Genomic DNA, 16,621 nt, shown 5'->3' with positions numbered 1-16,621 from the left:
TCCAAGATTAATGAAGTCAGGAAATGTTTGGGATACACAGGCTTCTTTTTTGCAGGATTTCTCAGTTTTTGCTGCGGTAATATGGATTACAGATGGCCAAGAGGAGACTAGGTCAGGAGTCTCTGGCGGGTTTGTTTTGTTTTGTTTTGTTTTGAGATCGCTTCCTTTTCTGACTGTACTTTGAAAAAGCTGGGGTAAAACTTCAAGCCCCTGAAATCAGACTCAGGAAAAACTCATTGGATGGACCCCCCACCCCAGCTCCCCCTCAGCATTTATGTTTAAATCCCAAAGTGAATTAACTTGGTAATCGGGCTGTGGCATTTGAGAGGCCCCGGGCACACCAGCGGGGGCCGGGCACGGACACACGGACACGGAGAGGGGCGGGGGGCTCTGTGGGACTTACAGAGGGTCGTCCTGCAGTTTCCGAGGATTCCTGCATTTCCGCGGCCCTACCAAGCGGCCAGGCGTCACTGGGTCCCGAGCCCGACGCTGCGCCTTGGCTCCCGGCTCCTCGCTCCTCGGTCCAGCTCTTCCGGCCGCACTCTGAGGGGCTAACAGCCAGAGCCTTCCTTTGGTTTTGGGTCAACCGAAATGCACTACGTGCTCTCAGCACGTAAGCACCCCATTCGGAAGACTGTCCCTGTACGTGTCTGACCCAAAACTATCACGCGATTGGAAACAGGGTCTCGGATCACGAGGGACTCCTCGGAGCCTAGAACAGAGCCGGGCACGCAGCGGGCGCCCGACACCTCTGCCGAGCTGGTGAATAAGGAGACAGCCTGGCAGCTCGGGTACCGACACCGGAGACGGCTCTGGGCTGGCCAGGAGGTCCCCCCGGTGTGATGCTGATGGGGTGGCGGGGAGGGCGGGGCTGTGGGGCGGCTGGGCTTCGAGCTCTCCGATAAAGAAGTGAAACGCAACTCAGTGAGAAGAAACCGGGTTGTTTGGGGCGTCACTTTGGGCTCAGTTGTAATACCTTCTCTGCTTCCTTGCAGGTGAACAGATAATGGGAATTGGTCCACAGGGTTTGACAGGGAAGGAAAGATTTCCAGCAGTTTTTAAATGGATGGATTTCAGGGCAAAGGCCATATTCTTTCCATAAAAGAGGTAGTTAATAGCTTACACTGTATCATCCAACTGCTCATACCCACCCGCCCTTAGAAAACCATGCTCTATTCTAACTTTTCAAAAACAGCATAACTAGTTTCTGAATAGGCCACCTTTGCCAATAAAAACAGATTCTCTACCACTCTCAACCTCAGACAAAACATTCAAATAGTTATTTCTGAGCACATGCCACCCAATACCTCTTATGTGACATTAAAAAAATGCACTCAAATACCAACAGATTCAACTTTATAGCACCATTCCAAAATACTAAACTTTCTTTGCACCTTTATTTTTATCTTTTTTTTTTTTTTTTTCTTTTTGTACACATTTAAAGTACGGGCATCCTGTAAATTTCTGAAAAGCCTCTTAGGGGAAAAAAAACCAACTAACTTTTAGGACAAAGCAATAACTCAGTTTGTAGGCAGGATGATCTCAGGCAGGCTGTAAATTCTTCATGGGCTTCTGCAGTCTTGATTCTGGGGTGAATGTAGAAAGGATGCTAAAGTCTTCCTGGATTATTCTAGAGGTTACATTGCATATCAGTATGTAAAAACTTGTTGCTCAATGGTCAGACTCTAGGTATTGATTACAACTCAAACCATGACAACAACAGTCTTTTGTAATGATTTTACTTTTTTGAATGACAAAAGAATCGGGGTATTAGATGACTTCAGAGTCTGTATACACCTTGTATTCATGCTCTGTAAGAGAGCAGTTAGACTCCTACCGAGTTCCCTCGTACAAATCTTCGTATTTGAAGCTCAGAGCACTAAAATCTGTTCTTAGCAAGCAGATGTATTTAAAGTAGAGTTATAAATGGGTTTTTTAAATTCAACATATATTTGGCTGCATTAAGTACGAAGATTGTGTGAGTAATGTGGGGGTTGACAGATGAGGACACTGCTCGCAGAAAAATCGGGTTCTCATGACACTAGAGTCACGTTTCACACACTGGTCGCAGCTGCGTGCTCTGGTCTGACTCTTCTGTGCACGACCCTGGGCCACGGTCTGGCGAGAGGACTTGGGGTGTTTGAGTGTGCTGGGACTGGTGGGGTGGTGAAGAGGTAGAGTCAGAAGGGTGTCCACTAACCACTTAATTCTGCAGCAGTTTCAAAGAAATTGAGTGTCACACAATAACAGTCAAGGACCCGGGAAGAAAGAGTTTAAATTAGAAGTGACTAGTATTAAAAAGCTACTGTGCACCAGGTAGGAAGGAATATGAGAATATTAATATGCCCTGAAATAGAAATAATCACTTTGCACTATGTACACCACATACAATATAACATATTCTTTTTTAACATTGCACAATATAAATATTATACACGTGGAGTTAACTAAATGCGAAATACCTCTGAGGCACACAGAAAAAACATGGACTAGATTGAACTCTGATTAAAATCAAGATGGTAGGTTAGTAAAAGGCAGAGTGTTACATCGTCAGGCCAGTGAGCTCCTGGGCTGGCAGCCATCTCCCATATACACCGAACATTCTCATGCCTCAGTGTCTTAGAGTCGATTGCTTCAAAGACTAATTCGCTAAATACTTTGAGAAAATCAAACCGTTGCTCCCCACTCTAAAGCAGGTGATCCCCTTAAGGTCCCTCCCGACCTCCGGGTTTGGTGATGAGGACTATGTTAGTACACAGCTGGGTTCCCCCTAGTTCTTGTGAACAACTTGGTTACTATGAAACCACTGGAAGGAACTAAAACAGTATTCAAGAACACCCATCACAGTGCTTAACAAGATTTAATGTACATTTATTCTTAACATGTGGAACATATAAAGATTTTATACTGAATAAATGATATTCATTAAGCCAGAGGAAAAGGAGGAATTTACATCAAGTTTTTTTCTTTTTTTTTTTTTTAAACTACATTATCTTGAAATACAAATGTGGATTCTCGTCACTGAAAAATCTTTGAAGTTGTGTTTCTTCCTTTTAGCTGTATTTTTTCCTTTTTTGTCTGTACTGGTAACCATAGTCTAAATCAATCCATATGCAACCATTTCCACACCTTGATTCATGAAGCAAATTGTGATCAGCTGCTCTCCCGAAATAGAGCATGACTTTATACATACAGAAACTTGTACATTACCCTCTTTTTTTTGTGGTTTTTTTTTTTTTGTTTGTTTTTGTTTTTTGTATTTTTTCTTTCTTTTTTTTTTTTTTTTTTTTTGGAGATATGGCCCTAATGAAAAAATATATAAAATAAAAATAAAAAATTATTTAAATCTACCATCACTTCGTAGTTACCACATCATGAAAAAGAAACTAAAAACTTTGTACTAAAAAAAAAAAAAAAAAGAAAAGAAAAGAAAAAATGAGGGTATGTTTAATGTACAACTTCTATATACATCACAGCCCATAGGCAGTAAAAAAAAATATTTAAAAAATGATTAAAGGAATTGTGAAGAACTGCCATGTGGAAGGCAAATGACAGACAGCAGACATGACGGTAGTGGTGAGGAAGCAGTTTCCGTTGATCGTTGTCACGTATGTATTTTCAATCTTAACTTAAAAAAACATTGGTTTTGCTCCTAGCCTCATGTAACCATTTTTCTGTGGAGAAACCAGTATCATTTTATAGTTTGACTACTGACTGACACACCTCCTTGAGCCCCTATTCCTACATCTCTAGAAGTTTCTATTGCACAGAGCTTTGGGTGATGGGATACAGTTTTTTTTTTTTCATTATCTGAAGAATAACATGCCTAGAAGTTGATAATTTTTCACCTTTTTGCCTCAGTGTGGTGAAATTTTCCCATCTTAGCATCTTTTGCCACAATTTTTTTCATTAAAGTCAATTTGCTTCCCAAAAAAAAAAATGCAATACAACATGGAAAAGAACATTAAAAAGAAAATCTGTGAAAAACAAAAAGTGACCTTTGAATGTACTAGACAGCAACTTTGGTTAAAAAAAAACAAAAACAAAAACAAAATAAAAACCCCCCAAAGGATGTACTTATACACACAGACAGCAAATATTAATTTCATAACTGTTCGAATTAATTATTTCTTTAATTCCCAATTGGTAAATAGTGACTGGGGCAGAGGAGCAGAGATTTTCTTTTCCTTCTTCCTACGCTGGATAAAGAACAGAAAACAGCCAGTTATACGGGAGCCTCTAGTCTTCACTCACACATGCTGCCTTCTCACGGGTGTCATAACTGCCCGATCTGAAACAGTACATCACAGATGACAGACGCCACCAGAGAGTTCAGGACGGCTGATATCGAGATATCCAGCAACCGGCCCTCGTGCAGAAGGAATTCCGAGCGGTTCTCGTCCACCCTGGCCATGGCCAGCAGAGCCTTGGCCGCCCTGCACATCATGTCCACGCTAGGTGGTTCTAGAGGCGGGGGCTGCATGTGCAGGAGGTTATGCTGGCTCTGCTGATACTGGGCCATGGTGACCCCATCCTCTAGGAAGCTTATCAAGTTTCCAATGCTCCCTTTCTGCACGGCTATCGCCCTTGCCGCCAGTGCGTCCCCTTGGGCAAGGTTCGATAAGAGAGCCATGGACATTTCTCGACAGACTGGGTTTTTGCGATCCCCAACGTACCTAACTAACGTCGCATAGAATTTCTCCTGACGACTAAATGGAGGCGTGGCCAAGATCAGGTCCACATTGTTGTCCTGGATACTGAGTTTACAGAGGGTCTCCAGGACGAGTCTCTGTGGCGACAGGACAGAGTTGGGTCCCACCGTTGGAAAGGGGTCTTGTGCCTCTGCAGACGGGCACACCATCCAGTGCAGCAAGCCATCCAAAATCGGCAAGCAGATGCTCTCTGTGTAAGCAGACAAGTCTAGCTGCCCAGAAATGTTGGCCAATGTGACTAACGTGTTGTCCCTTAAGACCTCCAGGCAGTCCCACCACCACTCATCCTTGCTGCAGGCCACCCCTTTGTCCTCGTCTTCCTCTTTCTCATAGGTCTGCGGCGCTCGCTTCCTCTCCGGATGCTCGTGGTGAAGAAGAATCAGCTTCCCCAGGATCAGCACCAAGCCTGGATGTTTGGACATCTCGGCGTCGTTGCCAGGCACAAAAGACAAGCTACGGACAATATTGGACACACAGATACAGCGCTTGGCCAGGGAATCCTGCCAGTGCGCGATGGTGCAGAGAGGAGTCTCGTCTCGGCTCCTTGGCTCGTCCTCCAGCAGCTTGATGTTCCGGTGACTTTTGGCTTGATGTATCCCAAAGGGGAACTTACCGCTCTCCGTCTGGGTGCCGGGGTTCGCGTCTTCAGGCAGCGCCCCCGGCCGAGCAGACAGGACATCGTCGATGGTTGCGATGATGCTTTTCTCTTGCTGCTCCTCAGCCTCCCCTCTTCCTTCTTGCTCTCTCTTCCTACCTGCGGAGCTTAGAGCAGGAGGCGGACGCCTACGAGGAGGGATTTCCATCTTGCTCTCAAAGTGAGTCTGGATGTGCTCGGTGGTGTCGCCGCCACCGAGCTGCCAGTGGAGAAGCCCACTGTTGAACTCCTGGACGCGACCCAGCTTGTCCGACCGGTCGACGACAAACAGGTTGTTCTTTTTGACTATCTTTATGGGCAGCTTGTCGAACTTACTGGCCTGCCGGGGCTTCTCCTTTGGATCTGCGGGGGCAGTGGGAGAGGCCAGAGTCACGCTGCTCCTCTCCGTCTCTGGCTTCCCGCTGTCCTCCTCGTCCTCGTCCTCATCCTCCTCGTCCTCTTCGTCCACGCACTCGGTGTCATCCTCCTCTTTCCCGGAATCGTCAGCCGACGACTGGCCATCGTCTCTCTTCACTGCATTGTGATCAAGTGCTTTCTGGCTGGGGTCTCCCACCTCGTATTCCATCAGAATTCCAAAGATGTCAATTAGGCATTTCCTAAAGTACTCTACTAAAAGTTCGAGAAATCCAGACAACTAGAAGGAAGGACAAGAACAAGAGCGGGTACAATGTCATCAGGTCAGGAAGGACTGAAAAGGGTCAATCCTGGTGGCTACCAACACATTTTTTTTAAGGGTAATTTTCACATGTTTTAATTCCTTGTTGGCTAGGCCAAAGAGAGACTACACACGAGTTAGAAAGGTCTCCCTGAATTTTATATTGTTAACGAAGCCAACGTTTACCATGCTTTCTATTTGCTGCTTACTTTCCCACTCCTTCAGTATGAAACCTTCACTGTTATTTTCTTATTTTTTAATATTGTCTTTTCTTCTCATTTAGGTACGAGGTGCTCTATACTAGAAGAGTGGGAACCTGGATTTTATAGACTCATTCACCCAAAGTGAGTCTGTTCTCTTCTGCTATTTTATCTGAGACTTGCTTGCCTGGATTTTTATGGTTATTATTGTTAGGATTTTACGGTTATTTTTGTCTCAGGTGCCATAGGTTACTCTAATTTACATCCTCCATATATCTTTGGGAGAAGATAATTTCAGCAATGTAGTAGCTCATAAACACAGAAAATTAAAAACAAATCAATTTAGTCCCTGATAAATGAATTAGAATGTCTCGTAGAATGCACTTTTACATTGCAGCTCTCACAACTGCAGCTGAAAGACAAAAGCAACTCTGAGAATCAGTTTTGTGTCCCGTAAGCAAATGTTTGGCTCGAGAAAACCGATAACCCTGTGATTAGCCACTGCCCAGCTCTCCTCCCTCAATGCCCACCCCACCACATCTGGGTGGGTAGAGGACAGGTAAGTACAGAAGGATTCTTCAATGATAGGTGTTTTGGAAATCACCCATACTGTCATATCCTGCTCTCAATTTCTTGAAAGCGGATTTAGAACTGTTATTAAGAAGTAAGGGGACACTTAAGTACTGCCCACAAAGTACTCTGTTTTTAGGGGATGAAGGCACATCCCACAGTTTTTCAAGTGAAGATCTGGGGGTTTGGACCCTCCCACCCCTTAAAGTTGACTTTTTCCCTGGGGGTAAGGGGTAAGTCACTAAAGCAATTCTGGTTATTAAAATGTGTGATCAATAGTAGTTCACTCTGCTAACCTAAGGATGAAAGGTCATTACTTGAGCAAAGGAAGTATATACAGTTTTTAGTATTTTCTGTTACAATAGACTTCATGAGATGTTTATAACCTTATTAATACACTTCTGATCCAGTGAAAAACTGCCTTTCAGGGCTACTATGAGGACTTAAATATGAGAAGGAACATAAGGTGGAAGATTCTGGTCCAATGTCAACAGAAGCAAGGTAATTAGATGTTTGGGCTTTTTTCACCCGCAGACAATTGTTCATCCACAGTAGGGAGAATTACCTTTCTTCATTTTTGTTTCTAAATATTTCTTTAAAAGTTTGTAGCTAAAAAAATAAAGTTCGTAGCTCAGTTGGCTCTTGGGCATTTTGCCTAACCCTCTGCTCCCTTCTCTTTTCTAGCAGTTACACTGGAAGCTACATTAGGCCTACCACTGGACAAGGGCGTGCTTTAATCTTATTAAAAGTAGTAGGCTTTCACACGACTGCTTCAAAATAAGGTGGAGAGGCAGAAATGGAGGAAATGGACCAAGAAACGCTCCTGGCGCTGAGTTCACAACTATCTCAGCCAAATAATGGGGCTATGGGGGTTCATTAAACTGTTCTCTCTACCTCTCCCTATAACCTACATTTTCTATAATATAACATTTCTTTTTAATTAAAAGAAAGAGGCCTGGTCTCCCTAGAAAGCAGGGTATGTCCCAGAGAAAGCTCCTGCATACCCAATACTGACTCCAGTCCCAGCTTGATGATATATTTGGATTCTCTCCCGCCTGCCTGCTGACAGTCATTCTAAGGAACTCACCTTTACTACAGTCTATTCCACACGCACATGCACACGCACATATGTGCGTGCACACAAGGGGATAGTTTCTTTGTGATAAAAACAAGTATGTGTGTGCTAATACTAGAGCGTGAAGTGACTTATTCCCAACTCAATTCTCTGGGACCGCCACGTCCGCTGGGGGCGCCAATCACCTCTCACATTTGCTGACACTGTGCACTACAGCCCTTTCTTAAGCCACTTGGGCCCATGGATGGGTTACTGGCTTACCTGGGAGAGACTGAAGGTAGCGACGGTGCTGTCATCGTACAGGAGAATGTTAATAGTGTCCAGAGCCCAAGTACTTTCAGCTAGAAGACCTGACTTAAGGGACATCATCACACGCCAAGCCTCAGGAGTAACTAAAACCAGGGGAAAGATCAGGGCATAATTAATATTAACTCTATGCATGAAAGGACAGAAGAAAATAACAGAAGAATAAGGAAAGAGAAGCTGAGTGTAGGGGTGCCTGGGTGGCTCAGTTGGTGAAGTGTCTGCCTTCGGCTCAGGTATTGGTCCCAGGGTCCTGGGATCGAGTTCCACATTGGGCTCCCTGCTCAGCAGGGAGTTGGTTTCTCCCTCTACCCCTCCCACTGCTCGTGAGCTCACTCTCATGCATGCTCTTTTTTTCCTCTCAAATATATAAAATCTTTTTAAAAATTATAAAAAAACAACAACAAAAGAAGTCGAATGTTGAGTTAAATACTGATTTCAAACAAATGTTCTGAGGCACGGTGAAACGTGATCATTTCCATATTTTAAATGGAGGTGACAGTTTACTAAAAAATTTTCATCATTTATGATCCTTTGGATGTGTTGGTTAAACATGAGCTCAACATGCTGCTAGAGGTGGCAGTGGCTAAGCACAACGGCCCTTCCTCATCTCTGATTTGTTTCCTTTAGCCCCTAACAGACTCTGTAATGATGCAGCTGAGTGTTAATAATTGAGTCAAGCCAAGAAATGATATTTGTCTTCTTTTGCCTGCTTCATTCACAAATGTCTTGGGGTGGCATCTTTGGAAGGCTGGCAAATACGCAGAATATAGGCAAAATTTAATTCCCAAACAGCACATTCTGGGATATACAGTCTTGATATTCCCTTGCTGTCCTCTTCTATCTGAGCCTCTGCCCTCAGAACACGCTGTTGACAATTATTAGCACTTTGAAGGCTTGGATTTTTCAACAGCTTGCTCTGAGCCAGGGGATGGGAAACAGAAGGGCTCTACTTTTCTTTTCCCCCTTCCTGTTCCTGAAGAAGACAGAAGGATTAGATAAAACATTTGCAAGATTTGCCATAAGATGGGACTAAGAGAAGAGGCCCATCGTATGTCTGAAATTTCTTTCTCAGGAAATCGGCAGGAGCATATGGCGTAAGCAGGCCGGTGGGATGAGAACCCACCAGAGCAACAGCCCACACCAGACGCTGGCAAGCAATCACACCCGCTGGAGGGGGCTGTGGGTTTCCACCTCTATTTTAATTTCATCTACTTTCCATATTTTCTAAGAGGCAATACTTTTGTAAGAGAAAAAGCAAACTTTCTTTTTAAAAAAAGGAACATAAATTTCCCCAGGCTCACGACAAATGCTGATCTACGTGTGCAAAGAAATTTTATAAAAATTTAAATATGTTTATTTATTCAAACGTACGCACACATAGAAACACATCAACACACAAACGCACGCGCATATCCTCACATATATATTTCAACATAGAAAATGGTGCTCAGTGTCTGTCTGTGTTTCTTCTCAGCCCCAGCAGCCCTCTCTACAAGTCCTGACTTCTCTCCCCCTCTCTGCCTGTATATGTCCTTAGTTCCCAAGGCTGAAGAAAACCTTTAATAGCTTTGATTTCCTAGTCACTGTAGTAAATGATTTCAAATCGAGTGATTTCGAGGTTTTTGAAAAAACTTTTTTTTAATATAACCAAGGTCTCTAATGTCCTTTGCTATATTAAAAGTACTTCAAAAATAATGCAGAAAAACCGAGTTCTCCCAGATATTCCAGATCTCTGACTAGTATTCAGAACATCCTGAACAGAGTGAGTAAACATGAGCATCCACCTGAAATAGCTCCTTGGCCCCTATCCACCAGCGCTATAGGGGTCATGTCATTTCTACACGTAACATATCAAATTCCGTATATCATACTATATATTTATCTACTTATCATATGCAGGGTTCTACTTTGCCCCAGGGAAGCTCACTGTCTGTATGGTGTTACCAAAATGACAGAGTGGCTCACCTTCAAATTTTTTCAGGTCACCTCAGCATTTCATTAGCCTCTTGGCCGTTAAGCTCATACTGCAGAGATTAAGTGCTTGGTTGAGACCAAATCTTTGAGCTCAAAATGCAGTACAAAATATAGTCATGAGGATCCCCTGGTCTCTCACTTGGAGCTCTACTCTCTCACACAAATAACACTCATGTGTAAAAATACTGTTTTAATTCATGCTCCTCTTTGGCACTGTTTCTTAACTCAGATTAGCAGCTTCCAGCTCTTGCTCCTGTACAAAAACATGTCTCGATAGTTTGTCGTCATAAGAATTTGATCCCTTTGAGATTAACAAGAGCTATATCTAAACTAAAATTAAAATTCTAGATCACAACCGGGATTCATTTCAGGACAAAGCCTGGAATGCTTACCGATATCTTTTGAGGTAATCTTCCGCCTTTGTTTCAAGACTGGCTGCGACGCCTCGACTGAGCCAGGAGGAAAGGTGATCTCCCTTCTGATGGGGGGTGGCTGGGGGGGCGGCCCTGTGACCTGGGGCGTGGGGACGGTGGGCAGAACCTTCTGCATCTTCAGAGATGGCAGAAAGGGAGACTTGCTTGGAGACATGCGGCTCTCCAGGGAGCGCTGGAAGGAGGCGGGGCTGGGGGCTCTGGAGATGTGATTTGGCAGTGATGGCGGCGTCTGGTAGGATGACTGAGGTGGGCGCGTGATGGGCTGCATGGAGGCGGGAGAGGACATATAAGGCTGACGTTGGCTGACGTGAGAAGGCCACTGGCTCTCGTGATTTATCCTTTGATCAGGTACCATCATATCATCCGTGCGGTTCATGCCTGGATAAGGAGGTGCCTGGGCGGGGCCGCCGGGGCCTTGCCTGTTCTGGTAGGGATAAGGCATATCGTTGCGTGTCGCCCACATGCTCTGCTGAGGCCCCTCGCTGGAGGACGACTGCATCGGGCCACCCATCATCTGAGGCGGGATCCCGTGGGGCTGTATTTGCCCGGGGCCCTGCATCCTCTCTCTGTTGTAGGGGTATGGATACTGTCCCTGGATGGGCCTCCTGTCTGGTCCGGAGTAAGAGCTCCCATACTGGTTATACATCTCTTGCTGTTGGTTGCCATACTGCATGTTGTACATGTCTCCCTCGTGGCGTTTGGCTGGAGGCCCATACATGCCGTCCATATGGCGTTTGTAATTCTGAAATCCATATAAAGACAAATCATACTGATGTGCTTTTACAGGTATAATCACACACTTAAATTATGCAAAACAGTTATTACCTGGTGGAATGTTCATTTCAAAATGAATATGGGGAAGCTCCTAGAACAACTAAGGACTAACAATTTATGCACTCCATTTTAGGATTATATAATGCCACGTCACGGACTCCAAAGAGGGTTTCCAAAATTTGTTTGCACAGGCTTGAAATTTTCTGTGGGGAAAGAAAGGCTTCCTCTCTCTTCTTCCTGTATTTCTTCCCTTGGCATTTGCCAAGGCTGCATGACAGGAGGACACAGCTTTGGTGCCCCTGCCACGGGCAGTGCTGGGTGGGGGCCTGGAGCTACACAGAGATGCCTCTGTAGGTAGGAGAACCCGCACTGGAATGGCCTGAGTTTCCGAGGGCCAGCCTGAAAGGCTCCTGGATTCAAGGGATTTCTTAGGCCTACCTTTACAGAAATGTCTCCATACAAGCATCCACTCCTCAGACTGGACCTGCTTATCCGACACCCTACAGCTTCTGGCCCCCACCCTGACTTCCAGTGGTACACGTCAGAGTCTCCCCTGAAAGCCCCATGGGTCCCAGGCTCTGACAGCTGGGCCCACGTAGCCTGTGTTACGAGGCTCCCCTCCTGGGGACATCCTGAGTACCAGCACTTGATCAGGGTGAGATCCTCCCAATGTGAGAGAGATGCTGATGTAATAATTAGTGTTCTTCCACCTTACTTGGAGATTGTTTAGGATCAGTTGGCTTAATAATACAGTTCACTGTACACACGTGCTCCAGTAAAACTGAATGTTTAAAACCCCCTCTATGTCACCTAAGGTCTTACACCTGAAATGTGGTTTAGAAACAGCAGATTCCTGGGGCACCTGGGTGGCTCAGTCAGTGGAGTGTCCCAATTCCTGGGTTTGGCTTGAGTCTTGATCTCAGGTGGGTGGGTTCATGGGATTGAGCCCTGCATCAGGCTCCCCCCTCAGCAGGGAGTCTGCTTCCTCCTTCTCCCTCTCCCTCTGCCCCTCCCTCCTCACACTTATTCTCCCTCTCTCCCCTAAATAAATACCACCTTAAAAAAAAAAAAAAAAGAAATAGAAATCCCTGCTTCTGAACAGCCACAGCATAACATGAAATTCTGCATCAGTAGTGACAAGTGCAAAGTTATCTTACACAATTCAGTATCTGTGGCTGCGTTAAGTCAGCAGAAACCTATCCTATGTTGGCAAAATATAGGGGTCATTAATATCTTATTTTTTTAAAAGCTGATTAACTTTCAATATTGGTATATAATTTTTTAAATTGTTTTTATCTACACATCTTCTTTAAAACATTGACAAATTTGTTCTAAAATGGCATTTGTTAGGACAATGCATACAAAAGACGTATGTTTAAACTATACTTTACTTGGGCTGATTATTACATACAAGGTTGAATGCCCTTTACTTTTTACAACATGTTATATATTTATTTTAGGATACCATATATCAAGAGCTTTCAAAAATTTGCTGACTTCAAAATCCTAATAATGTTTTCTAGCATAAGCATATGTATCAGGATTGTTCAATAAATGCTACTTGTTTTTAACTTTCTAAAACTCTTCTGAAGTAATACAAGTTTGAGTTTTAAACAGAAAGCACAGAACTGCATGCCCGCTCGCCAACTCACCGGCTGCTGTGGATACAGGCCGGGCTGGTGTCCTCCATATGGCGGCTGTCCTGAGGGAGGGCCTTGGCCTGGGTACTGCTGCCCATAAGGTTCATGCCTAGAATGAGGCATTCAAAGAACACTTCATTTTCAAAGAACCTCAGGCCAAGAGAGAAATAAACAGTTCATTTCTGGAAATCCTGCACCCCTCGGTGGTTTTGTCTTTCCTTCACTGCACACACCTTCCAACAGAGGCATGCCGAGCAGAAATAGCACTTTAACTTTTAGCTAAACGGATGGCAACACCCATTTTGGGAATGCTGCCAATCTCCTAGTTAGTAGGTGTGTGAGGAGTCCTGGCCGGACAGGCTGGCACCCAGTGCCTTTGAGGAGAGTCCCCACCCAGCCACCGACGCAGACCCAGGTAGTGAGCGTCATGCAACACCAGGACAGGAGGTATTAATGAGAGTAAGAGACAAGAAAAACAATATAAGAATCAAAGCAGGATTTCTAGGACTACCAGAACTTAGCTCTATAATCACAGAAAACATCTCTATTTATTTTCTCATTATGAATACAAAATGTTCAGTTTTTAAAAAGTGTACTCCACAATTAATCTAAATGATACTGAGTTAGCTAATAATGGTAAAAACAGAACTACTTAAAATTTTGAAGCCCCATGACCCTAAGAGGCCATAGAAAAATGTAAGAGAGGACTTAAAAAAGTGACAGGGCTGATTTAAATATGCTCCTATTAAATCTAAAAATGGGAAGGAAGAACATTTATTTTTCAACTTCTATTACACTGAGAAACTATAAATACCATAAAAATAGCATGTGTAAAAGAGCAACAGATTGGAAGTTTAAAGGGATAAAAGTTAATATACCGATTGAATCCTGTAGGAAGGAAGAGATGCTTGCACTGAATATATTCCTAAACTGGTCAAGGAGTGAGAACAAGAAAGAAAATAAATTAATTCTGAGAACATCGCAGGTAAAACAGATACAAGGGAAGGGTTTGCTAAGGGTGTTAGTAATTAGAAGGAAGCTTACATTAGGAGGAAAGAAATATAACTGACATAGATAAAATTTAAGCTGAACAAGTAACACTTTTCAGGAAGCATAACAAGGTAAACTCTAAAGTGGTAGAGCCAAAATGACATAAACTAGCTCTAGAAAGCATTCTAGACGAAACAGAGGAGTACATCTGCCTGAGTTCCTCTAAGAATATATGTTCTAGGATAACTGGTCTTTCAATCTCATCAGCCAAAAAAAAAAAAAAAAAAAAAAAAAAAAGAAGAAAGTAGAAAGAAAGGTAGGTTCTCTCCTGGATCTTCAAAAACAAATCTAAATAAAACCCCTGATCCAGTACACTCAAGACGATGGGTAACTGATTAATGCAGACATCGCAAATAAACATTCACCACACCACAGCCAGGGTAAGAACGAGAAGTCTGGATTCTTAGTAACTACTAGCAAGTACCAAATCAATTAAAGCTTGTGATGGCTCTGTAATCTCAAGAAACAGGTGCATGGAAAATGCCAGAAAGAAAGCTTATTTGGGAAGTGATTTTCAAACTTTCTTCCCCTTTGTGTTATACCAGCGGAAACCTCACGACTCTCACAACTGAAGCCTCGCCCACAGCCAGCGTGTCGGCTGCTTGGAGGAGGGAGTCTGAGGAACATCACCACTACCCCGGATTCTGAGGGAACGGAGCTGAGGCTGTCCTCACCCTGTGGCTACAGTTAGAAAGAGAGCCTTCTAATGTGCCTCCATTTTCTTTAACAACCACAAACATCATGTCAAAGACTTTGTTTCTGAGTGCTTCTGTATTTAAGTCAGGGGGACAGGTAAGGGGCCCTCTTCACAGAAAGTCGACTACCATAAGCCGCTTTTCTGCTACCTCTCAGAGACTTTTCAACAACTTTCCTTCTGTCTTAGTAAAAATAAGTTGGATGGGCACCGAAACCCAGCTTGCTACTGAATGTCCAGATGCCATCCTGAAAAGCATCTGGAGAAAGACAGCCGAGGCTTTCCTCAGAGATGTTTTCTAAGGAGCAAAGTGTTCTTGCTGTTTAAAATTTTCACAGAGAAGAATGGCAACAGCTGGAAAGCCAAAGCCAGGAAGACTTTTCCCAGAGCTTACCGAGAGCCCGAGCATAGCCCCCATGAGCAAATCTTTCCCGAAGGAAGAGACGCAGGCAGGAAGGGGGTGGGGTGGGGCCTTAGAACCTGAGTTTGTGGTGGGTCACACCAGAGGAGCCACTGAGGAGGCTGGAGGTGTTGTTTGGGGGTGTGGGGCCAGGGGCTGTCCCAGGAGGGCATCCTGATGCTGGGAGGCCCACCGCTGCTTGGGACCAGCCAGCTCTCAAGAGGCCTTCCCCATGGTCCCGATCAGGTCATCTGCTGAAGGCAGCCACCCCACAGAGTCCTTAAGCCCAGAGGAGAGCAGGCTCTACATGTTGTCAGGAATGTATGTGTGAGGAGAGTACAGCGTCTAGGAAACCTTCCTAGGGTCACCTTAGAAGACACCCACCTTCGATCATAACTGGCTCCGTAGGGAAACTGCTGCCGCTGCCCCATGCCCAGGCTGGACATCGCGCCAGAAGGACTTTGGTTATACATGTCCTGCATACTGCTAGCGGGCATCTGTCCTTGAGTCATGAAGGGCTCACTGCTTCCAGGCACTGCAACATTTTAAAGAACAGATATAAAGTTAAGCATTTTCAAAGACCAAGGGACCCAAACAGCCCTTCTAGTCATTTCTGTTACCCTTAGTATTGCTGACATTTATCTTATTCTTAATATGCCTACAATAATACAAACCAAAGAGTGTACGGTCTGGAGTTAAGATGGACCCCAGGATCCCTACCCCCCACCCCGCATACAGGACTCGGATGAGCTCCTCCTTCCCTTGAGTATGAGTAGAACCCACCAATATGATGGGGATACTGCTCCCATGATTACATTATATAACTAACGAGACTTCACAGATGTAACTAAAGTTACCAATTAGCTGACTGGCAGGCAACTAAAAAGGAGATTATCCATATGTGCCCCTTAAATCCACCTAGAGGTCAGAGACACCCTCCTGCTGGCCTTGAAACAGCACCCACCACACAGGGGAGAGAGCCCTACGTCAGGAAGGGTGGTGAGTCCCAGGTGAGTCATTATGACGAGACCTCAGTCCTGCCACTACAAGGAACCAAAACTGCCAACAACCTGCACAAGCTCTGAAGAGGACCCTGCACTGCACGAGCTCAGTCCTGGCTGACACCCTGATGTCTGAATGGGAGACTCTGAGCTGAGGGTCCCCAGGAAAGTGGGATCCTATGCTGACATTGCTTCAGGCTGAGAGGTCGTGGTAATTTGTTAGAAAGTAATGTAGAAAACAAACACTGGCCCTTTCCTGTGTTTCCAACTTCTGAGTTGGATTCCTTGTCTATAAAACAAGGTTGGTAATGTCATCTCATGCAGCAGTTGTGAGGAAAAGAAATGCACATACAGGTGTCCCTTCATGTAGGGGTTAGGGGCACTGACCCCCACAAAAGTGAAAATCTACGTATAACTCTGGACTCCCCCCAAAACTTAACTACTCCTAGGCTACAGCTGACTAGAAGCCTTACTGATAATG

At 44.5% G+C, this 16,621-nt stretch overlaps 1 protein-coding gene across 11 annotated transcripts in view; it reads right to left on the bottom strand.

Moving 5' to 3' along the window:
- Window positions 1-2,850: 2,850 nt before the first annotated feature.
- ARID1B (AT-rich interaction domain 1B) overlaps window positions 2,851-16,621 on the bottom strand; it is a 434,837-nt gene continuing 421,066 nt past the window's right edge. For all 11 annotated transcript variants that reach the window (XM_072828796.1, XM_072828832.1, XM_072828804.1 and 8 more), the window contains 5 exons: window positions 15,524-15,674; window positions 13,008-13,104; window positions 10,540-11,323; window positions 8,129-8,259; window positions 2,851-6,001 (listed from right to left, as the gene is read on the bottom strand). In XM_072828796.1, the coding sequence (XP_072684897.1) occupies window positions 4,277-6,001; window positions 8,129-8,259; window positions 10,540-11,323; window positions 13,008-13,104; window positions 15,524-15,674 (2,888 nt within the window). In that variant the 3' untranslated portion in view covers window positions 2,851-4,276. The remainder of the gene's footprint in view (window positions 6,002-8,128; window positions 8,260-10,539; window positions 11,324-13,007; window positions 13,105-15,523; window positions 15,675-16,621) is intronic.

Source organism: Canis lupus, chromosome 1 (genome assembly GCF_048164855.1).
Source record: "Canis lupus baileyi chromosome 1, mCanLup2.hap1, whole genome shotgun sequence".
In the NCBI taxonomy this organism is placed as follows: domain Eukaryota; kingdom Metazoa; phylum Chordata; class Mammalia; order Carnivora; family Canidae; genus Canis; species Canis lupus.
The sequence above is the reverse complement of the archived record's forward strand: the minus strand, read 5'-3'. Positions and strand labels throughout refer to the sequence as shown.